This window comes from Aspergillus terreus, genomic scaffold (genome assembly GCF_000149615.1).
Source record: "Aspergillus terreus NIH2624 scaffold_4 genomic scaffold, whole genome shotgun sequence".
Taxonomy (NCBI): Eukaryota; Fungi; Ascomycota; class Eurotiomycetes; order Eurotiales; family Aspergillaceae; genus Aspergillus; species Aspergillus terreus.
Genome location: NT_165927.1, coordinates 271958 through 294649, shown reverse-complemented (window position 1 = coordinate 294649; position 22692 = coordinate 271958). Strand labels below are relative to the sequence as shown.

Here is a 22692-nt window from a genome sequence, read left to right as displayed (position 1 = left end):
AGTGCAGAACGCGAGCGCAGCTATCCTCTAGCCTCGGTTTATTGTATTCTTTCTTATGCCATCGCATGTATGTCGGCGCCTGGTATCTATATCGAGCTACTTTGTGCTAAGGTAAGTTCTTTCTAACATCATTACTCCAGATACCCAAACTAGACGATTTCCCTCAACGAGGAAGAAATCGTAATCATGCTCGGCTCCGAGGACGTCCTCGACGTATGGAACAAGGCAGGCAGATATCGCCGGAAAAACGGCCGCATCACGATCGCCGACCCACAAATGATGCTCACATTGAGCTCTACCTGTCCAAAGATGATTCCTTCTCCGGTTGCCCCTGAACACAACGTATTAGCTAAGGATACAGGAAGGGTAGAGCAAGAGCACTTACAGGTCAAGTCGCTGGACGTTTGAAGCTTATGGATTGCGCTGAACCTGGCACTTTCCACTCCGACTGCCACCAGGCTGACGAGGATAAGAGCGAAAATGATGGCTTTTTCGCTTCGACGAATGTGGAGTCCACATATGAGTGGAATGGGGAGGGTAATGATGGCGAGGTCCGTGAACACGTTCAACGCGGCTTGGGCATAGTATACAGCGAATTGGTTGATACAGTAGCCTTCCATGATGCTCGGATCCCAGGCGAGTGCGAGCGGATCGCAACCGAAGATCAAGGCGAAGATGCAGGCGACCGAATATGCCGCTATGATACCCTGCAGCAGGGTGACGATGATGCCGAAGATCCTGACCGGGAAGGTCTTGTAATAGAAGACGAGGACAGACGCTTTGACGAATCCGGTAGCCGGTATAAATAGGACGGCAGAGGCTAGTGTGTATTTCAAGATATTTGAGGTGAAGCGTTCGAGGTCTGGCACATCCTCGACGTGCTTTCCGACTCCGTAGTGGATTGTTTCAAGACTGACGCCAAGATGGGCAGCAGAAAGGACCTAAGAGGCGTCAGAGGCCGTCATATTAGCTAGGCTTTAGATGCGTACCGTCCCAATTATCATAAGCACGTCTTCGGTCCCAAAATTGTGGGATAAAAGAGCCCTGGAGTACACCCGGCCACACATCGCCAGCACAGCCATAGCAAAGAATACCGTGCACACGGCGATAACCGCCGCCTGCAACGAATCTGCACTTTCATGCACGCCATCCGGTAGCATAACTGACGAGAAATATCTCCCAGACGCTTAGTAGAATATTGACGGCCACATAGCCGTCCTGGTCGACATGCGTGACGTCCAACATTGCCAACGCTATTAATATACTTGCGGATACAACAACAGCCAGCAAGGCAAAACAGAAATTTTATAGATCCGGCCGTATGCAGAGCCCAAAACCCTAATCGCAAGAGATCGGATCAGAGCCCGAGCAATCTCCTGAGATATGACGTTTCCATCGGCTACGGCCCATGGCACCAATATCCGACATTGCGCCGCCAGACTACACAAAGGGTTTTATATTATTCTCCGCGGCGGTATGTAAATTGGCAGTTTGCGCTCGTCATTATCTGATTTCTCGGATTGGTATAGCTCCCCAGGCGGCGAAATACACGATAAGTGATTTGGGGCGCCGATTTTTCTCCGGTTAAAGATGAATAGTCACCTTTTTCGCCTCCGTATAATGGACACCATGGAGGTATATTTGGATCTCAGATCAATAGGGAAATATATCGGCCGGTGAATATATTATCAGTTATAGAAATCGATAGCAAGGGCTGAGAAAAGTGGCTGGAGGTGCTAGAGCATTCCAACCCTCGTCCTTGCATTCCACATTCCAGCCCTCCAATTGACATTTCATTTAAAGACCTTTGCTGTATATTTTGGCGAGAGATCTCATGCGAGTTTCAACATGGTGAGCAAAACGTGATGGACTGCTGTCAATGCTCGGAAGTTGTCATGCATCCACCGGCGTCCATCAGCACCCGTCGCAGCAGCCTTTCCGCGGAGAGGATTGTACTAGAAGGAACGTCTGAAATATCATAAACGAACTGGAGACGGTCCGTGATGGTTTAATATGTTAGGATATCACCATCCCCAAGGCTGGGCAAGACGATTGACCTCAGGCGACGTGTGCTCGGCGTAGATTGCTCCACCGGTTGCGTTGGAGGACAATTCGGCCTGTTGACAGACCCCCACATTGGACCTCATGTACATCTAATAATAATGGCGGAATCAAGATTTCGACGGGTAAGAAATGCACAATTAATTGATATTTATTGGTAAACGGTTAATGGAAGTGCGCTGAACCTCCGATGCTTCACCTGAGGCACTTCCGGATTCGACAGCCATGTGGCATATTGCGTGGTATCCGGGGTACAGGCAGGTAGCAACGAAGCAGTGGATCAGAACACAGAACATGTCACCTCATCAATGCACTTATAGGTGACTCTAACCCACTACGGCTACTTCATATACCGAGGATACTACGCTACAATGGTTGCATGTCTTTCGCAAGGTCCTGCTGTGCGAATAAAAGCACACACGGAGCATATCCTCTGCTACAATTATAGCAACTTACAAAATGGTCATCACTACGAAAGAACCTTCAACAAGTGAGAAGGCTAGATGGCCTACACAGTGGCTATGCAGCTGGGGCGCCAGCCCAGCACATACAGCAGAATGGAATCTAGCAGGAAAGGACCGGTATGTCATCTACTTACTGCATGAATCTCACCAGGTGTTAACGATATTCCACAAGTTCCAGAGCCCGTCTTGGTTTCTGGGTTTTAGTGAACATTGTGGCTACAGTTTCAATCGTGAGCCTTTCCTACCATAGCTTGACAGAAAGTCGGTATACTGAACGGTGCAAGGTGTTCACCAATAAGTCGATTTTTGCCAACGGGTCATTCGGCAACTGCCAGATTGGCTTCGCATGCTACCACTTTTTTGTCACAGGCTTCACCTTGTGGATTGCATCGCGACCTTGGTGTGGCGTTTTCACCGCAAAACGAGTTCCAGTCCTTCAGACGCTCCACCTTGCTATCTTGATGTGCTTGCAAGTCATCCTACAGAATCTCTCGTTGGCCTTTTCATCTGTCATATTCTACCAACTCGTGCGACTACTTTTGACACCACTCACGGCTTTGTTGAACTTTCTCCTCTACCGCGCAACCATTCCAAAGGCGTCCATCCTGCCCTTGATAATGCTGTGCGCGGGCGTTGGGACTGTATCATACTATGAATCCCTGCCTAAAACGCACGGCAACATCACGACATCCTCTCAAGGTGCAGTCTTTGCCTTCACTGGCGTCGTTGCCAGTTCTCTATACACTGCATTCATCGGACATTATCACCGAAGATTCGAAATGAGTAGCGTGCAGCTCCTCTTCAATCAAGCACCCATGAGCGCAGTTGTGCTTCTCATTGTGGCTCCCTTTTTCGAAAAACCGTCCACAGACGTTGTGGTCTCTGGGTCGTTATGCGTTTCTATTCTTGCGGTATGTGTCCTTTCTTGGAGCACTGTTTGATGCCAGTAACTTGCAATCTTTAACAACGCTAACTCCTCTCAGAGTGGTGTACTAGCTTGTCTTGTCAACCTGTCCCAATTTTTTATCATTGACGCTGTTGGCCCTGTTAGCAGCACCGTCATCGGCCACTTGAAAACTTGCATAATTATCGGATTAGGCTGGCTCTGGAGTGATAGGCCGATCTCGAGGGAAAGCATCGGCGGGATTTTCATGGCCTTGGCTGGAATGACTCTGTATGTGATGACCCGTTACGCTTGAGAACAGAGACTAACCCTGCGTTTCAAACACAAGATACATGTCGATAGTGTTGCAACGTCGCAGGTAATTCCGATCACAAGCGCATTGCATGGTATGAGGACATTATAGTCAGGGCGTGCGTAAGTGGACCTGCCCCATAATGCCTAGCTTCAATGCTTGCAAGTCCAGTATACTGATTTATTTTCGGTAGTTCTACTCATGAAAGTTGTATAATCAAGACGAACACAGACAGACAGTTTGGATGGTCTACGAAGTTCCAGTATTGGATAGCATAGCGTTTGCGGCACTGTGTAGTATTGGGGTCGCCCACGTGATGAGAATTAGCACATATTGAATGCAACCTTTCTATTAATATCACTCCCATTTCAGAAATTTCGAACATGGAAAAATTTGGAGTCACATTTGCAGGTGGCATGGAGGGGCCTGATTCTCTATCCATTATTGACTGAGACGAATCTGGGCTCAGACTGTGTCTATCCCAATCCTCGACCCAGTCGGTAAGCCAGTGACCTTGCACAGTGACTTAGCACTGTGCCCGACTGCTATTTTTACGACATCTTGACAAACAGGCTACGGCAGAAGTAATAATCCATCTGCAATAACAGACGCAGAAAATTGGCATGTGCCTTCTTTCCTCAAAACTAGTCTAACCGACCAAAAAACCCCGCGGATAGTCAATCTCGCTCAAATCCAACTCCCTAACAGCATCTGTACGATTATCCTTGTGTTGAGAATATACCTTTCCTTCCTGCCCGATGAGTCGCTGAATGTTGAGCCGAGTGCTGTATACCACATTCATTGACGAAGCGTCATGGAATTTGTCTTCAGAGCGGTCCTCGATGTCAGAATCACGCGATTCTGGACCGGCATGCTTGTAGGTCCCGATCAGGTTCGGCCACGGAGCGAAGCATTTCACCTGTCGCCGGCCGTTCGTGCCTGCACAGAGATCACTCATAGCGTTATCAACCGGACAGTCAAGACGATCCAGCGAAAGTGCGGCGAGAATCTTCTTTGCCCCTTTCGCCGTGACCGCGTACCCGTAGGTGCAACAGCCCATGCTAGCCTGGTAGATAAAGCGTGTAGAGTCATCCGACAGCTCGGGGTACTGCTCTTTCCATTTCTCCAGCGGCCCGCCCCATGTGTCTAGATGCTCTTTGCTTGGGACCGTGGGATCATCCGGAATGGCAAAGAACGTGGTTTCGTTGGCGCTGGGGCCGGACGCACATCCTCCAATCCACAGGATGTCCCAGTCCAGGCCGTAGGGAGTTTCTTTGGGTGCGTGTTCTTCCCCATTCAGCTGGCGCACTCCGCGGGCAAATTCGCGCAGTTGGTGTTTGATTGATATATCCCAGTCAGCATCGTCTTCGAGAATGAGGGCGGTCGAGTACGAGTTCTGGAGGACTCTATGGGGATATTTGTATTAGTATCATTTTGGTAAAGGCGGAGATTTCCTTACTTCTGCATTGCATTCATGTGTGCCCGCCAACACGCCACAGCAGTTGGTTTGATCCACGAGAAGTTGGCCCCCTGATTTCGTGGTTAGCACGGAAAGTACAGGCATGTGTACAGTGCGTACATTAGGCAAAGACTTTGGATCCAGGCTGTCCACTCGTACTCCATCAAGCCAATCCACTTTGAACCCAGCCTCCAGAGAGGCCAAAGTCAAGAAATCCCGTTTATCGGTTCGTTCTTTCAAACCGATGGCGTATATATGCTCGAACTAGAGATCGGGTTTAGTTAGGCAGTGAGAGGGTAATCTGGGAAATTGGGTCCTGACGCCTAGAGTCTCGTTTTGAGTATGCGAGAGTATATCATCGTGCAATGAGTCTCCATTGCTTCGCGGCACGTTCCTGTCCCAGTAGCGAGCATCGACCTCTGGCCAGAGCAGATAAATGATGGCACAGACGAAAAGTGCCAAACCTAGAATTCTTGTGAGGCCCGGCTTTCGAGGCCCTTTCAGGATCATGTTGTCAGACTTGAGTAGATAACTGTCGGGAAAATGTGAGCAACTCCTGGTATTTCTCAACCAGGCACAGCAGTGTACAAGCCAGCCTTGATAGACTGTCAACACATCCAGCTGGCGAGCATTTCTGAAGGTCTTTTCTCATCTTTTCTGTCAATTCCTGTTTCACTGCCCTTTGGGCGCGGCCCAATGCGACATATTGCTTCGAAAACTTGGGACGAAAACGGTCTAAGGGTTTCGGCGCCAGTTCATGTGACAATGGGATAGTCACGGAGAAAGTGGACTGTGGGACAGCCCAGAGTAACCGTGATGCTGGGAAATATGCCCTCCCTCTTTCCGGAATTGGTCGTGGAATCCAAGGAACCCTCAACCCGGGGGCAAGGTTGGACCGACACATTCCATAGCTGTTCCGAAATAGGTCGTTAACCGAAGCACCTTGCTATGTTACTCAGCGACCGTGAGTCCTCTATGGAGATCCAAACTGCACTGACTATGTTATTGTTTGATCTGGATTATTGGCTTGCTAACCAAGCCTGGCACTATTGCTGAAATTCATTTGTACTATCCAAGATAAGAATCATCTATCTCTACTAAACCGGCCTCACACATATCTCTCGTAACTGGATACAGTACCCGCGCAAAATTGCTCTGCCGGGCTAGAATATACTCCGGTGTGATATGTTCAAAGCCCTCGACCGGGTTCCCATTGCGCGCAGGGTTGAAGGCATGTACTATGTATGTGTGTGAATAATCGGTCTCCCACGACGGAAAATCCTGCGGCCTGTCCCATCGATCCGAAATACCTTCCTCGTAAGCCGGCAGCGAGTAGCGATCTGTAAAGGGCTTCAGATTGGACTCAGTATCGTTGTGGATTCCGTATAGCTTGATGTTCTCCGGTGTTGTCCAGCTGCCTGGTCCAAAAGCATCCTGCTCCATGATGAGCACTTCGCCCGGTAACCGAACCAGACGCTGGCCTAGACGTGTAAGGGCTGCATTGCTGTGGGTGGTCCAGCCGCCGTCGTAAACGCGGTGCATTTCCTTCCTCCACATCTGAAGTAAGAGAGCGTCCTTCTTGGCCATGAATGTGCCGCTCATTATCTCGCCACCCGCTTGCCGACCGGTAACGGAGTTGAAGCCGCTTTCTCTGAGGAATTTGATGTCGCGTATGGGGTGTGCATCGAAGTCGATGTAGACGCCGCCGAAATCACAGACGGCGGAAACGCGGACGAAGTCGGACTTGTGCTCCATTTGGTCGATAGGGATCCCGTTGCCCGCGATAGTGGGCGGTTCAACATAGTTCACTCGAAAGTTAGGAGTATTAAAGATCAGGCGGTTCCATTTTCCACTTTTCCCCTCGGACGCACGTTCGATGGCGGATCGATTGGCGTTTGTATGGAGATATATCGCGTCTGGGGTTCCAGTGATACTGGACAGAGTAGATGGAAAGAAAGTGCTTGAATTGGAAAGAGAAGTCGGCTTCCGGGTCTTTCAGGATGTAAACATAATGCACTTGGTTGGGAATCGCTGCAACAGGGGCATTGTCGGTGGTGGATGGACTGTATCGAAGAAGTTGACTGCTGAAGCTCAGGTCAGGTTGCAAGCAGAAGAAGATTATAGCAGATACGGAGGCAGCTGCAAGAAGTTTCCACAGCGAAAGAGGACGGGCGCTGATCATCGTGAAGAGAGTCTGCTAACGGGGCAGTACTCCCTGATGGTAGGGGCAAAACACATATACCCATATTGCAGCTTAGCGACCAGGACATGTGTATAGCTGGAGCCATGGTTGCAATGGATTCAGAGGTGACAATTGTAGCAAGCTCACCGCAACCAGCACAGGAAATTCTAGGAGTAATTCTCGAAAGCGTATAACATTCCAGTTTGACACCCGATGTCCGTGGGCCAGCATTCTTACTTGCCACTGCATACCGGGTGTATTTTGCCTCCAATCAGACCCCCGGAATGTTCATCGCATGGAGTGGGCTCTGTTAGTGGGGTGTTGAGTTACATTTCGGCTTTTGGTCGGTTTGCCGCCAGCATGCGAGATGCCCTGATAATGGGAGGTGGCCGGTGGAGCCCTCTAGCAGCCGTCTACTCCAGGTGGTAGTATTACCTTACGTACTAACTTGACCGAAACGGCCATTATGATATCAAAGAATGCCAGTACCAATGCCTACCTAGTAGTGATATGTAAGACGGAAGTAGCAGTAAGGCATCTTTCAAGTTGACAAGAAGCTGGGTGGGCTGTCCAGGTCTAGTACTTGCCGCGGTACGGAAGGTCTATTCTGCTGCCACTTGAAAGCAAATTGCACCGGTGCGTATGCTACTCAAATGAATTCTAAATAATTTCCTGCAATGAATATATTAGACAAAACAGACAGCTTCTCATACAAATGTGAACGTAATCGTATGGTCTACCCCAGTCATCGAATGCAACATACACAGAATGCATGACTACTACTGCACTCCTAGTGCTGTACACATAGAGCACTCGGCATTGACATCTTCGGACGTTCCACACAATTAGAAACTGTAACACCTGACTCAGGCAGACACTCCATCTACACTGATTCTTCATCCGGAAACCCGAGGCTTATTACCAAATGCGTACCTGCATCAGACCTCTGCGACCATACGGGTCAGAGCGAGCCGCCCCATGTTACATAGGGAGCTTTGTTAGTAGATGGCTTCACAGGCAAATTGTGGGTTGTCGGGGTCGTGGGCGCCGTGGCAGAGGGACATATACAGGAGCTAAAGACCATGGATCCTATCCTAACAAACACATGTCAGGAAAGTGCATGCACAAAACTGCAGAATGGGAGCGATCTTAGGTGGCTCTGCAGAGCCCCAGCTGCGGGTTGTGGTGCATATTTGGTACTCACTTCCCTATTACGGAATAAATCTTTGCTCGCCTAACTGACTGGATCACCGCAATAGCATATGGATTTGCCTCTCCATTGGTACTATACTGTTCAATAAGTGGATTCTAGCTCCTGAAAGATTCAGTAAGTTGATACTCGCCCTTGTTCAATAAGACATGTGCTTACTGGTGTCTGAATAGATTATCGTGAGTCCAACTTCTATCGACGAGCGCTGTCAACTAACATGTTCAAGCTATTATTCTTACAACATGGCATTTACTGTTCACCACGATAGCCACCCAGGTACTCGCAAAGACAACAACTTTGCTCAAGGGCCGAACGACAATCAACATGACACCAGCCTTTTACATACGCTCTATCGCGCCCATCGGTATTTTGTATAGTGGAAGCTTGATTTGCAGCAACATTGCCTATGTGTACTTGAACGTCTCATTTGCTCAGATGCTGAAGGTACATACCAACGTCATGCTCTTTACAAGATGGTTGAAGGCATTGCTGACAATAAAACCTTACAGGCTCTGGGTCCTGTGGTTAGTCTTCTAACAGCTTGGGCGTGGGGAGTCGAGAAACCATCCATAAAAGTATTTACCAGGATACTGGTAATCGCATTCGGTGTCGTCCTGGCAGGGACAGGCGAGATCCAATTTTCCTGGCTCGGGTTCGCCTTCCAAATGGCCTGCCTTGTCTTCGATGCCAACCGTCTCGTCATGGTACAAATCCTGCTTTCTGGGAATGGCGTCAAAATGGACCCCCTCGTCAGCTTATACTACACCGCGCCATCGTGTGTGCTCATGAATGCCATCGTTGTCGGGTACACCGAGTACTCGGCCTTCAACTGGGATGCTGTCTACCGGACCGGGCCACATGTGTTGCTGCTAAACGCGATGTTAGGCTTCATGTTAAACATTTCTATATATCTGCTTGTAAGTCAAGCGAGTGAGATTAGAAGATATCAACATACTAACAGACACTCCAGATCCAAAAGACCTCTGGGCTGGTGATGGCACTCGTCAGCATTCCGAAGAATATCGTTTTGGTGCTCCTGTCCGTCGCCATTTGGAGCACACAAATCTCCGGAATCCAGATAATCGGCTACTCCATCTCACTACTAGCTTTGTTGTATCACGCCGTTGGGTGGGAGGCAATCAACGCCCTGTGGGAGAAACTCCGCGGGTTATGGAGGGAACCGAAGTCACCGGAAAAGGAAGATAGTTTGCTTGGGAACGCGACACGCGAGAACGTGTAGTCACCTGAAGCAACGGCAGAGGCTGGTCATATTCCAGCCACTTCAATTTTCCCGCGCTACTGTCAATTTTATGTTGTGGGCGCTGCTTACAACCCTGTGCCTCTCATAAAGGATGTCCTCAATCTCAGTCCGGTACATAGTACTCTTTGCTGCCCTTTCTGAAGTAAAATAATGCGGCGCCACCACAAAATATTTACCACCATGAGAAGAAAACAGAACATCACAGTAAATTCAACCCTTGCAGCTGGGATTGAACCCATTCCGTTCGGACTTCTGCCGCCTGTACCCAAGGGATATGTCGAATTGACTGGAATGCAGATCCCTTGCATCTCCGGTCCTCTCGGCAACAATGGCCGACTGCTTGGTCAGGAATACCGCCGGCCAAACTTACCGAGATGCCTCCGAAAACAGAGATATGTTGTTGTTTGCTAGGTATTATCACGTCGCGAAAATTTTGCGAAAATGCATACTATGTACACGTGTGCCAATTGTGAATAGTACCACCATGAACAGCTGTGTTTGATGGACAGATAGTCCAGTCAAATAAACTAGATCATAGCTTTAGTGTGTAGTTTGTCACCTGTACAGATCATAATTGATGGGGACACTTGTGCTCGATAGCAATGAATTATCGCATAGCATATCGTGCTCCCTTGTTGATTGTTTTGAAAATGTACGTTATCGGAAAGATACGAAAGCATTTCAATGCCAGATAACAGGTTATTTGTTATGTTCTCGGCGTTTTTGGCATTCTATTTTGTTGTGATGCCGATTTCATCACGCGAGGCGCATTGCTAACGTCCAAACACACAGAAAGACTTGGTAAAACGTAGGTTTATCAGTTCTTGCATTCATAAAGCCGGTATGAAAACGGGTGTAATATGGCAGAGTCAAGCGCAGTCAAAGCTATATAAACCCTGAAAGACTTGGACCAGAATATCTACCTCATTCTAAGTACCCTACTTTATATCTTCAAGTTACTAGGTACCTATCCATCCTCGTCAGCATGAAACCTTCCAGTTTTATCCTGTCGCTCGCTCTTGCAGCTACCGCCACTGCGCAAACAATCAACATAGTCGCCCACGAGGATGACGATCTACTCTTCCTCAGCCCGGATCTCCTCAGTGAATTCGAAGAAGGTCGGAGCGTCCGCACCATCTTCCTTACCGCTGGAGACGCGGGGAATGATGAAAGCTACTGGCTCGGTCGCGAGGAAGGGTCCAAAGCCGCCTATGCGGAAATGAGCGGTGTCGACAACTCCTGGACCCAAACTGACGCCGGAATCGATGGCTTCAGCATCCCTCTGTTCACGCTGAACGGCAACCCCGATGTCTCCCTTGTTTTCCTCCGATTGCCCGATGGAAATGATGGTGGAGAGGGATTCGGAGGACGAGGAAGTCTTCAGCAGCTCTGGGAAGGAACCATAGACTCTCTGACTTCCTTCACGGATTCCTCCTATGACAGAGACTCTCTGGTCGATGTCCTGAGACAGCTGCTTGACGACTTCGACCATGACCGTGTCAACACTCAGGATTTCGTCCATGACTACGGCGACGGAGACCACAGCGACCACCACACTACTGCTTATTTTGTCCGTGAAGCCGTCGATGACTGCGGGAATGGCCAGGTCACAGCCTATATGGGCTACCCTGTTGTGTCCAACCCACAGAACGTTGAGGATGGGGAGCTTTACCAGAAGACAGATGCCTTCTACACATACGGTCTTTATGACAGAAACGTATGTAACAGCGAGGAAACCTGCAGCGGCCGAGACGAGGCAGCCTGGCTTTTAAGACAATACCAGGTCGAGCAGTTCGAGCAACCAACATGTGAGAATGAGAATGAGAATGAGGAGAATCGGATTGCCTCAACCTCTGGTGCTGTCAAGAGCTCCGCTGTCCATTCCCAACCTGTGATTCCACATGCTACTGAGACTGTTGCACAGTCTTCTTCTGTTGCTGTGCCGTCCGAGACTGCTGCGCCTACTCAGCTTCTGTTCACCGGTGGTTCAGGCAAGAATGTGATTTCTGGAGGGGTATGCATTGTTGTTGCTGTTCTCTCTGTCATTGCTCTCGTTTAGTCTTGTTTGCGGGCATTGTCTTTCTCTCGATACATAGTGTCTGTGTTTTTTTCATTGTCGTCTTTGGAATACAAACATTCCTATGCAGAAGGACGTTTGGCGTTATGCATATCTCAATCTGGCTCAGTTACACACATCGCTATAATATCAATTTGTGATTTTTTCTTCTCACCTTACTGTAAAGCTTGGGGATAGAGAACCCTAAACACTAGCAAGGCAACTCTGCTCCGGGGTCTATGAAACTTGGCAACACATCATGGACCCAGCGTGCTTGTTCATGGCATTGTCATCCGAAGTTCAGCCAAGGCTAACAGGAACAATGAATGAGTTCCAGCGAGATTCCGCCGTTTTGAGGCAGGACAATGAGGCTCAGCTTCCAGCCCTGGCCGGTTTCTATTCAAGTGTCCTAGAGCAGGGCCCTGCTAATAAGAGCAGAAAACTAATGCCATCCAACAAGACACGGCTGAAGTGTTAGTATAGTCAAGCTCTTGGCCACTGCATCGGGGGCCTTGGAGATGAACATGCATACTCTTACATCAAATAAATAACACAATACACAGGAGACACGAGCTACCACTCTTCCTTTGATACTTCGATCACTTCCTGTGGCCCGATATTTGCGCACACTCCATAGCCGTCCGACCATTTGTATCTTTTATGCTCTGGTCAGCACCTTTGCTGATCAAGAACTGCACTACATCAGCTTTCCCAGTGCAGACGCTTCGTGCAGAGCCGTGCCGAGACCCATAAACTGGAATAATGCCCGAGAAGAATAATGTTTCTCGTACATAGTGGCGTTAATGGGTGTTCCTTGTTCGAGGAGAAGCCTCAAAACATCAATAGTATCTGCCTGACGTTTGATTGCATGATGAAGAAGCTGGCCCTTTTGAACATCCCCGCCATGGCTAAGAATGAGGCGGATCACGGATATAGGGGCGCTCTCGACGGCAAAAGAGAATGGGGTAAGATTAATAACGTATTGACGATTAGGATCAGCTCCATGATTAAGGAGCCAAGTTACCATATCCTCATCTTCAATAGCGTAGCTGACAAATGTTAGCCCTGACACATTGGCCATTAGCACAGTGTTTAGAATGCTCACCCAAGTATCGGAGGCCTGAGTTCGCTCACGGGCTGATTGATATCCCATCCGTTTTGAAGAAAAGCTTCTAGAGTATCCTTCCCTTTTACTTTTACGGCTTCCAAAGCATACCACGATCGAGAAGCTCTCTGACAAACTGCGTATTATTTCGTTTTATAGCTTCTTGCATTATCGCGGAGAAGCCGCATATCTCAAAGCCCTCCGGTGAAGAAGCTTGTAAGTCAAGCATCTGTCTAAATTCCTGGATATCACCACTGACGCAAGAAGCATGCGATTTTTTGAGCTTCGCTGGTGGTGTTCGTATTGGGAGTTGAGGGTACTCGGTCGGCTTTTAGAGGAGGGTAATCTGGCGGAGGCAGGATATCCATGGTGGTCACTGGTGGCATCCAGATTTTAACGGAGCGGAAGATATGTACATCAGCAGAAGGCAGCAACGAGAGAGAGGAGAGAGTATCTAAGGTCACACGTGACCTGGGTGCATCTATCTCGATCTTCGTGTTGTGATTCCCCCAGCTCTTTTGCATATTGACTGAGTTCCGCCGGGATTTTACTGTGATCGTTACACCTATGGAGGAGATGCGGAGATAAATGAGGGGAGACAGAAGCTATTGCCGTTGTGCATGTACTAAAGCACGATAGATTAGTTCCTGGCCCTAAGCCCACCAGACGCCCTTATAGGCTATGTTTCATAACATTACAACATGAGTGGTGCAGTCACTGGAACTATGCCCTAGCGTATGCTTATCCATACTACAAGAGACTTAGTAGTAAATTCGGGAAAAGGTTACTCAATCGGTGCCTAAACAAAAACAAAAACATACAACAGCAGGGATTCGCTGGTGGTCACCCACCCAACTACTAACCTGCCGGCGTGTGGCTTAAGTACGGCTGAGCGGACGGGAAGCCCTGTTTTCCACACCCTATGGTCGTATGTGATTGTTTAGAGTAGAAAGGAGTAAATATCCAGCTCGCCTTTTGTCGATTTTTACTTGAGAACTTGTCTCACTCCGCACGGGGCACTTCGTGCAGAGACCATCAGGCACTATCAGCTAGCCCGGTTGGTGGGCGTGCGTGATCTGCATTCATCGTACGATCATGCACGTAGTGTCCTCGGAATTCAGGCACGGCAGGATATGGTGGATACAACGGTTAAAATTGAAGACTGGAGTAGTCACAGAATATGCGCCGAGATATGTGCTTCAATATTACTCCCTGCGGGGGACTTCGCAGTAATAATGCTAGAGCGCATTCCTCCACACTCAAGCGCCCCAGATCTCTCCACTTCGGTCGAATATCATCGCCATTTTTGTGTACAATCCCCACAGAGCTGTCTTTCCAGGGAGCAGCTCGGTTAATTTCGTCCGAGGCTGCATAAATTGATTGTCCAACCCATTCAAACAATGGAGGGAGCAGGAGGAATATAACAAGAAACAACTATGGTGGCTTTCTCAACCATCTCGGGCCTCGGTGCTCTTTCCCTTCTCTTCTCCATCATTGAAAGTGTCGATGGAGTCTCCTTAAAAGTTAGTACAGATGGGGGCAACTCTTCAAGTCCGTTGTTGTACGGGTTTATGTTCGAGGTAAGTAGACATACTGCAGCTCAAAAGGCCATTCACAAATTCAGGAATAGGACATCAATCATTCCGGTGATGGGGGTATCTATGGCCAGATGATACAAAACAACGGGCTCCAGGGGAGCTCACCCAACCTGACCGCATGGGCCTCAGTTGGCGATGGCACTATTTCGGTGGACACTACCAACCCCTTGACTGCTGCCATTCCAAACAGTCTTAAGCTCGACATCAAGCCTGACGCCACCGGGGCTGTAGGCTTCACGAATGAAGGATACTGGGGCATTCCGGTGGACGGCACCGAGTTTCAGAATAGTTTCTGGATGAAGGGTGATTTCTCTGGTGAAATCACGGTCCGTCTGGTTGGAAACGAGACCGGCACGGAGTACGGGTCGACCACTTTCAACCAGTCATCAAGTTCGGACGACTACACGAAAGTGTCTGTGAAGTTCCCGACTACTAAGGCACCCGATGGCAATGTTTTGTATGAGTTAACGGTGGACGGCGAGTCAGCACAAGGATCTTCTTTGAGCTTCACGCTGTTTGAGCTTTTCGCGCAAACATACAAGTCCAGGTGTGCATTCATAGTGCTGATAGGCGACACTAGTACTAATGATTGACAGATCCAACGGACTCAAACCCCAACTGGCTGACGCACTCGAGTCTGTCAAGGGTTCATTCCTACGGTTTCCCGGTGGTAACAACCTGTGAGTTTCAATCCCGTCTCTCTTCTGAATTAGCTTGCTCATGATATCTTAGTGAGGGCAATGATGTCGAAACGAGGTGGAAGTGGAACGAGACCATCGGTCCATTGGAGAACCGCCCCGGACATCAAGGCACTTGGGGTTACTTCAACACCGACGGATTAGGCTTGGACGAATATCTGTACTGGTGTGAGGATATGAATCTCACTCCAGTTCTGGGTGTGTGGGCCGGGTTCGCCTTGGAGTCTGGTGGCAACACCCCTATTACAGGAGATGCATTGACTCCGTACATCGAGGATGTTCTGAACGAACTCGAAGTGAGTCTTCTGTTCACATTAACAACATGCTTCTTGATTTCGGCTAACATGATGCAGTACGTCTTGGGCGACCCCAGTACAACCTACGGCAAGCTTCGCGCCTCCTACGGGCGCGAGGAGCCCTGGAACGTGACCCTGGTCGAGATCGGAAACGAGGATAACCTCGGCGGTGGATGCGAATCGTACGCGGAGCGCTTTACCGCATTCTACAATGCTATCCACGATGCCTACCCCGATCTTACTCTGATCGCCAGCACCGACAATGCCTCTTGCTTGCCCAGCCCATTGCCAGAGGGTGCCTGGGTGGACTACCATAACTACAACACCCCAGATGAGCTGGTAAAGCAGTTCGGCATGTTTGACAATGTCGACCGGTCAGTGCCTTACTTCATTGGAGAATACTCGCGCTGGGAGATCCCTTGGCCCAACATGCAGGGCTCTGTAGCGGAGGCGGTCTTCATGATCGGCCTGGAGAGAAACAGTGATGTGGTCAAGATGGCTGCGTATGCACCGTTGCTTCAGCTTGTGAATTCGACTCAGTGGACGGTAAGATTGGCTCGGTTTATAAAATGGAAGTATGCTAATCTAACCTGCAATAGCCGGATCTCATCTCTTTCACCCAGAACCCCAACATGGTCATCGACTCCACAAGTTACTACGTCCAGCAGATGTTCTCGGTCAACCGCGGCGATACAATCAAGGAAGTGACTTCCGACTCGGCGTTTGGCCCGGTATACTGGGTTGCATCGAGTTCGGGAAGCTCCTACTATGTCAAGCTGGCGAACTATGGCGCAGATACTCAGGAAGTCTCGGTCTCAATACCGGGGATGTCTAGTGGGAAGTTAACTGTGCTGGCAGACTCAGACCCGGAGGCGTACAATTCCGATACCCAGACCTTGGTGACGCCGTCTGAGTCGAATGTGCAGGCCAGCAATGGGCAGTTTAGCTTCACTTTGCCGGCGTGGTCGGTGGCCGTTCTTACTGCTAATTGAGTGGGGCTGTAGTTATACGAGTGCTAATGATAGATACTGCAAGAGTACTCTTAGATACGATAGATATTTTATGTTCATGGCCTTGCTATCCGAATGGGCACCCAGCCCTATACAAGTACTGCTGGTAATTATGGCATCACACCACCGTCATTGCTTCATCAAGAGCAGCCTAATAAATTCGAGAGGTCACTGCCTACCTGCATTGCAATTCAACTATCCGACCTATCCACATTCACTTGTCCTCATCGCGAACAAGCAACTGAACACAGTCTCTCGTTACATCTCATCCCAAACAAGCAACTGGAATCAGTCTTTCGTTACATCTCATCAACCGACACCGTGCACACCAATATGATTTTTAATACACCAAGCCTCTGGTTTTTGTTTGTCTTTGGGTGCAGCTCTCTAGCCCACACTGTGAGCGGCCCAGAGTATGATAGTCCATATGGGGGACCACCTGCAGAATACTTTGCATCTTCCAAGACCTCCTTGGTCTCAGCCCTAAAGCATGCCATTTCCAAAGTGTCACAAGTTCCGAACTTGGCCACATATCCGGTGAATCGAGAAGACAATAACCCGGATGAGTCCACCATCTACAGCGACTGGGCATCTTTCGATGAGGTGAGGTTTATCATACCAAATATCGAACACAAATCACTAATCACAAGCATAGGGCTCTGCCCTCGTATGGATCGCAGACATGGATGTGGACTGCGACGGGGTTAACTCAGACTGCAAGGTATGGTTGCTGTATACACCGACTATGGCCGTGAGATTCGATATGCTGACAAGATAACTGCAGGGAAGCACAACCAGCCAGACCCAAACAAACTGGGGCGCTCTGTCCGCATATGAAGTTCCTTACATTGTTATTCCAGACAGATTCCTGTCCGCGAATAGCGAGATGCTCCCGGGGAATAACGTGGCGGCTGTCATATGGTAAGTGAGCTCTCAGTGCGCAAGTAGAGTCTGTCTAACCAAGAGCTTAGTGATGGGAAAATGTTTTATGGGATTCTCGGCGACTCTAATGGCCATGACCCTCAGATCACTGGCGAAGCCTCTTGGCTCATGGCGAGGACTTGTTTCCCAAATGACGACCTAAGCGGAACAAAGGGGCATACCGATCTCGATGTCATCTGTACGCACATTCGTCTTTCCGTTCACCTTGTAGGGATGTCTTACTAACGGTCAAATCCAATAGATATTCTATTCACCGGCAAACAAGCCGTGCTCCCCAACAGCGCCGTGAACGAGCACTACATTACCGACTTCGGCACATTGAGACATATGGGGGACAATTTAGTCGATGCCCTTATGTCCAACTTGACCCCTTCGACGGGATCTACCACGACTTTGACATCGGCTGCCACACCAAACTGGACATGGGGTACCGCACCGACGCGGACAAAGCCTCCTACACAGACTACGGGCCCCACATCTTTCGCTACAGGTCTGTGGGTGGACTACGCGAGCAGCGTACTTCAGATGCACATGTGTCTCGCGGCCTATTTCGCGTATACTTTTGCCAGCTGCTATTTGTTTTGAAATGTCTGTTTTGGGGTTATTTAAGATTTCCTATCGTGCTTTGTGTTTTTGACTACGTGTTAACTTGAATTTGTTTGGATTTTGCATGAGCTGATATTGCCACTGTACCTAGTCATTGCATTTGATTGCATGATTTATCATTGCGAGTCAGCATGCGTCTGTTTTATCCGCGAGGAAAGTTTGTGATCAAGAAGATTCCCATGTCAATCTGACCATATTACTTCCTTAAGTCCCTCATCTACTCGTAATTGTATCGGAATGGCTGCTTACAGCCAGTCTCGCCTTCATATTATGTCGTAACCATGACTGAAATGGTCTGGACTCGCGATATTTCGGCAATGATTCTAGACCAGAACATCATACTACGCAAGCGATGACCAAGAAAGCTCTCCACCATGAGGGACACGGTGTACAATAAAAGCGCCCACCTCCCCAGTTCCTGCTCATTCCTCGACCATTACCCATTGACAGTTCCCACTTGTGAAACAGACTTTGCTCTCTCGTGCAATGTCGTGCTCCACAAAGGCTCTCCTCCTTTTTGTCTTCTTCTTGGCCACGGTCCAGTGGGGAAGCACCTTGAAGGTAGCTCAGACCTTCTACGGCTTCCCTGACAATGATCCCGCCGGCCCAGGCATCTTACTCGACTGCGGCCGTGGACATGAAGCCAGCGGCACGGGCACCTTCGATGATCCCCTGACCTTTGCCACTGCACCGGGGTCGTTCGAGGATTGCGAGGTCATCTACGATCCCACGCTAAAGAAGTACCTCATCCACGAGGACTACTGCCAGTCCTGTGCCACGGAGTGGACCAGCGGCATCTGGCATATCGATGTTTGGGTGGGCCAGAAGAACTACAACGGAGCAGGTGATCAGATCAACTGCGAGAATAAGCTCACTTCGCCGCCGCAGAAGTATGTTGTGCGGAATCCTGATCCGGATTTGCCAGTTGACAGTATGTGTTGCTATTATTCTGTCCTTGCATGTTGCAGGGGAGCTGATGGAAGTAACAGCATCTCCGCTCTATGAGCCCGGGAGATTTTGCAAGGCCGATCAAGCTGGCTACTATCTCAATCTCTACGAATACAATGAACAGGATTTCACTAAGCAGGCTTTTGCTAACCCGGGGGGCACCAGGAAGGGAATTGGAAAGCAGGGTTCGTCTGCTCCCAATCCACCTGCTGCTTCCAACCCTCCCGTCAACCCTGCTCCTGTCAACCTTCCTCCTGCCATTCCTGCTCCAGCGAATCCTCCAGCCAACGTCCCTCCTATCAACCCCCCTGCGGCCAATCCCCCACCTGCAAATCCTCCCCCAGCGAGTGCTCCTCCAGCACAGGCTCCCCCGGCGAATGTTCCTCCTGCCAATCCACCTCCAGTGAATGTTCCGCCAGTCAATATTCCTCCGGTCAATCCTCCTACAGTTAACATTCCTCCTCCCAGTCCTCCCTGCCCTCCTTCAGGAAATATCCCTCCGGCTAGCATTCCTCCAGCGGGTGCTCCTCCAGCGGCTCCTCCGGTCAAGATTCCTGTTTCCGTTCCTCCCCCGGTCAATACTCCTCCGCCCAAACTTCCGCCCATTATTGATCCCCCAGTCGATGATCCTCCGGTCACTGCACTTTCCGCGAAGTATGCCACTGCAACGGACACCGCAGTACAGGTTTCAAGTACCCAAGATTGTGTTTATCCGACTTCCACTGAGCACGACTCCCAAAGGGAATCCAATGACGGACAATGGGCGCAAGCCAGCGCAGAAGGAAGAGACAACGCCAATGGACGGTATGATATGGGGAGGAGTGATTGATACAGCTACGAAGATTGCGAAGGTTGTACCAAGCGGAATTGGAGATTTAGTGAAGCTTATGAACTAGGATCTAATTTATTTGTTTGCTGATTATCTTGCGTGTGAGTTAATGTTAAGATTTGCTATGAGTATATTTCTATGCTGGAGGTCTATGCTTGGCGTAGTTCTTCGATAAGCCGTAGGTCGTCGTGGATATATATTGCAACCAGTTGCTTATGCTCTTTCTTTGGAAGACCCAAGCTGTGCATGAAGGCCACTCTCAGTGAGCACCCAGCAGCGCGAGGTTCGAATGTCAACCGAGTTTCTTACTTCATCCAGCTACAAAAGGTCTGCCAGTCCTTATGGGTGTCCATGATAGAGATGGAACGATTGAAGGTATTATTTTTAATTTTTAGCTATGCAGCTAGTGAGTTAGCGCGGTGGATGATGACGCGATTTGCGAATGAAAGCGAGGGTTTGAGCCAAGCGAGATCCACAGTGGATAACAAGGACTGGTAGCTCAGTGGTCAGAGCGAGCGGTGTCGGCAATCAGTGCTCTCTTGGTCGGGGCTAGTCCCTGCTCGGAGGACCGCCTCCGAACGCAGAGCCTGCTTTCCGGCGCCGCTAGGGCGTGGGTTCGAATCCCACTCAGTCCATTATTTTTTTTTCCTTTTTCTCCGTCACCCACCATACATTCTAAAGCCATTTCCCAGTACATGCGGCCTCTAGTACGTAAAGCGCTCTCCCACGAGCCTCTCGCTCAAATCCCACAATCTATCCGCTTCCACTGGGCTCGTAGCCCAAGGCTTGACGGTGTCCGTGACCGGATTTGCTACGTGGCAGTCGACAAGATACGCGCCGTTATGAGCTGGAGGCCGTCAGTCTCCATTGAGCTAGCAGTACCGTGTGTGGGTAGCTGACCTTTCAGACCAGGGTCGAATGCAGCATATACATGGGTTGCAATTCCGCATTCTACGGACTTGGGTTTGAACTCGGACCAGCCCTCTGCGTTTCCTTGAGCTCGATCCACGGCTCCTATGTGAGATAGTGGCCGTCAGCATGTCCATAGAGCTTTATTTCATCACAGGGCGACGGGCATCTGTGGGATATCTTACGCAATTCGTTGAAGTCGTCGTCGAAATTCAAATGCGTCGCTAAGCTGGTGCCAAATATGACACCAGGATGCAGACTCAAAGCAAGCAGCCCACGAGATCCCAGTTTCTCCGCCAGCGATATCGCAAAGAGCATGTTTGCCGTTTTGGACTGTCCGTAGGCGTACCACCTGTTGTATGTGTTCCCGTTCTAACATCACCGGTCAGCCAGATGACATACCGTAACACTGGTCGGAGAGCTCTCACATCAAAGTCATAGTCCGCAAAGCGGATCGGACTCAGCCGATGGCCTTCGCTGCTAATATTGACAATTCGAGGCGCAGAAGAAGCCAGGACTTTTTCGATGATGAGATTCGTGAACAAAAACGGCCCGAGATGGTTTGCGGTGAACTGTCTCTCGTGTCCATCGGGAGAAACCGCATAATCGCACGCCATGATGCCGGCGTTGTTCACCAGAACATCGATTGCAGGGATATCGGACCAGCCATTCACAACTGCCGCTGCTTCACGGACGCTCTGGAATGATTCGAGGTTCACCTGGAGTAACTTGACCTGTACGGCTGGATTTGCGGCCGCGATGGCGTTGGCTGTGGTTTGTAATTTTGTGAGATCACGTCCGGCAATAATAAGAACAGAGGGAGATCCTTTCGCAATGCTTTCGACAAAGTGGCCGCCTAGTGTGTTGGGTGATGCCCCGGTTGTCAGGATGACTTTGCCGGCGATCAAAGAGCTGTAGTCACTGACCAGCTCGGTGGCTGTGGTTTCTGCAGTGTAGGCCATTGTGTCTTTATGCTTGTTTGGATGCATCCAGGGGTAACGAGATGACTGTTTATATAGTATGGCACCCGATTGTAGGGCTTGGAGATTTCGGAGATATCGGTTGTTCAGTTCGGGCTTATGGAGTTAAGGCATACTAAGACGTCACTCAGTTATGAATCACATTACATAACTATACAGCTTGACTGTCCATCAGCAGTTGTATAACTAACTATACTATTCACAAAACGGGAAATTCGCATCGAATATAGTCACCCAGTGACTGTCCAGCAACTGACATACCAGCTGCTCTGAACGAATACAGGACATCATCAATTCATACCTCATGAACCACACACATCACATTATTGCCCACCACCCGCAGCAAGCGTCCTCTCATAATCATGAATCATCGCAATCTTCTCGGCGCTCGCGCTCTTCGGATCGAACCGATACTGCACCCATTCCGCGGCCAGCTTCTTGGCCAGCTCAACCCCAATCACACGCTGTCCGAAGCACAGCACCTGTGCGTTGTTGCTGAGAATGGCGCGCTCCACGCTGAACGGATCGTGGGCCGTCACCGCCCGGATTCCTGGCACTTTGTTCGCGGCGATACTGACGCCCATGCCCGTCCCGCAGATCAGCAGCGCGCGATCGGCCTGGCCGTCGCGGACCAGCAGCGCGGCCTTGACGGCCGGGTGCGGGTAGGCGGTCTTGTCGGCGGGCGAGTCGACGCCGACGTCGATGATGGAGTCCACCAGCGGGTTGCTTTCGAGGGCCTTTTTCACTGCTTCTTTGTAGTCGTGGCCGGCGTCGTCGCAGGCCATTGCGATGCGCAGGGGGGTGGTGTTTGTGGTCGCCATAGTCTATGAAGAATATTCGTTCTGGATCGCGATCATCGCTTTCTAGGTTGGAAGAGTAGTC

General features: G+C 49.7%; 11 protein-coding genes and 1 pseudogene across 12 annotated transcripts; 7 read left to right on the top strand and 5 right to left on the bottom strand.

Moving 5' to 3' along the window:
• Positions 1 to 149: 149 nt before the first annotated feature.
• Positions 150 to 1082, bottom strand: ATEG_02888 (uncharacterized protein; the record flags this gene model as incomplete). Its single annotated transcript, XM_001212066.1, has 3 exons — positions 150 to 331; positions 386 to 941; positions 990 to 1082. 3 exons carry the CDS (start codon positions 1080 to 1082, stop codon positions 150 to 152), a joined length of 831 nt encoding a protein of 276 aa, XP_001212066.1.
• Positions 1083 to 2520: 1438 nt separating this feature from the next.
• On the top strand, positions 2521 to 3724 carry ATEG_02887 (putative solute transporter; the record flags this gene model as incomplete). The annotated part of the gene is made up of 3 exons (XM_001212065.1): positions 2521 to 2642; positions 2704 to 3436; positions 3509 to 3724. The coding sequence occupies 3 exons, from the start codon at positions 2521 to 2523 to the stop codon at positions 3722 to 3724; spliced, it is 1071 nt and encodes a 356-aa protein (XP_001212065.1).
• Positions 3725 to 4370: 646 nt separating this feature from the next.
• ATEG_02886 (putative LPS glycosyltransferase) lies at positions 4371 to 5690 on the bottom strand (the record flags this gene model as incomplete). The annotated part of the gene is made up of 4 exons (XM_001212064.1): positions 4371 to 5127; positions 5181 to 5251; positions 5301 to 5444; positions 5502 to 5690. The coding sequence occupies 4 exons, from the start codon at positions 5688 to 5690 to the stop codon at positions 4371 to 4373; spliced, it is 1161 nt and encodes a 386-aa protein (XP_001212064.1).
• Positions 5691 to 6248: 558 nt separating this feature from the next.
• Positions 6249 to 7827, bottom strand: ATEG_02885 (putative glycosyl transferase; the record flags this gene model as incomplete). Its single annotated transcript, XM_001212063.1, has 3 exons — positions 6249 to 7113; positions 7693 to 7775; positions 7807 to 7827. The coding sequence occupies 3 exons, from the start codon at positions 7825 to 7827 to the stop codon at positions 6249 to 6251; spliced, it is 969 nt and encodes a 322-aa protein (XP_001212063.1).
• Positions 7828 to 8499: 672 nt separating this feature from the next.
• Positions 8500 to 9812, top strand: ATEG_02884 (uncharacterized protein; the record flags this gene model as incomplete). Its single annotated transcript, XM_001212062.1, has 6 exons — positions 8500 to 8558; positions 8622 to 8689; positions 8746 to 8751; positions 8799 to 9016; positions 9082 to 9489; positions 9543 to 9812. The coding sequence occupies 6 exons, from the start codon at positions 8500 to 8502 to the stop codon at positions 9810 to 9812; spliced, it is 1029 nt and encodes a 342-aa protein (XP_001212062.1).
• Positions 9813 to 10818: 1006 nt separating this feature from the next.
• Positions 10819 to 11892, top strand: ATEG_02883 (PIG-L family deacetylase; the record flags this gene model as incomplete). The annotated part of the gene is made up of 1 exon (XM_001212061.1): positions 10819 to 11892. The coding sequence occupies one exon, from the start codon at positions 10819 to 10821 to the stop codon at positions 11890 to 11892; it is 1074 nt and encodes a 357-aa protein (XP_001212061.1).
• Positions 11893 to 14430: 2538 nt separating this feature from the next.
• ATEG_02882 (alpha-N-arabinofuranosidase A precursor) lies at positions 14431 to 16578 on the top strand (the record flags this gene model as incomplete). Its single annotated transcript, XM_001212060.1, has 6 exons — positions 14431 to 14574; positions 14625 to 15139; positions 15189 to 15272; positions 15325 to 15586; positions 15644 to 16132; positions 16186 to 16578. The coding sequence occupies 6 exons, from the start codon at positions 14431 to 14433 to the stop codon at positions 16576 to 16578; spliced, it is 1887 nt and encodes a 628-aa protein (XP_001212060.1).
• A 700-nt stretch (positions 16579 to 17278) lies between these two features.
• Positions 17279 to 18123, top strand: ATEG_02881 (glycoside hydrolase family 75 protein; the record flags this gene model as incomplete). The annotated part of the gene is made up of 4 exons (XM_001212059.1): positions 17279 to 17317; positions 17381 to 17517; positions 17568 to 17716; positions 17780 to 18123. The coding sequence occupies 4 exons, from the start codon at positions 17279 to 17281 to the stop codon at positions 18121 to 18123; spliced, it is 669 nt and encodes a 222-aa protein (XP_001212059.1).
• Positions 18124 to 18630: 507 nt separating this feature from the next.
• Positions 18631 to 19921, top strand: ATEG_02880 (uncharacterized protein; the record flags this gene model as incomplete). Its single annotated transcript, XM_001212058.1, has 2 exons — positions 18631 to 19034; positions 19258 to 19921. The coding sequence occupies 2 exons, from the start codon at positions 18631 to 18633 to the stop codon at positions 19919 to 19921; spliced, it is 1068 nt and encodes a 355-aa protein (XP_001212058.1).
• A 488-nt stretch (positions 19922 to 20409) lies between these two features.
• On the top strand, positions 20410 to 20556 carry ATEG_10467 (annotated as a pseudogene). The gene has a single exon. The product of its transcript is annotated as a tRNA-OTHER (tRNA).
• Positions 20557 to 20732: 176 nt separating this feature from the next.
• Positions 20733 to 21447, bottom strand: ATEG_02879 (uncharacterized protein; the record flags this gene model as incomplete). Its single annotated transcript, XM_001212057.1, has 3 exons — positions 20733 to 20935; positions 21016 to 21202; positions 21259 to 21447. 3 exons carry the CDS (start codon positions 21445 to 21447, stop codon positions 20733 to 20735), a joined length of 579 nt encoding a protein of 192 aa, XP_001212057.1.
• Positions 21448 to 22133: 686 nt separating this feature from the next.
• On the bottom strand, positions 22134 to 22595 carry ATEG_02878 (RpiB/LacA/LacB family sugar-phosphate isomerase; the record flags this gene model as incomplete). Its single annotated transcript, XM_001212056.1, has 1 exon — positions 22134 to 22595. One exon carries the CDS (start codon positions 22593 to 22595, stop codon positions 22134 to 22136), a length of 462 nt encoding a protein of 153 aa, XP_001212056.1.
• Positions 22596 to 22692: the final 97 nt, after the last annotated feature.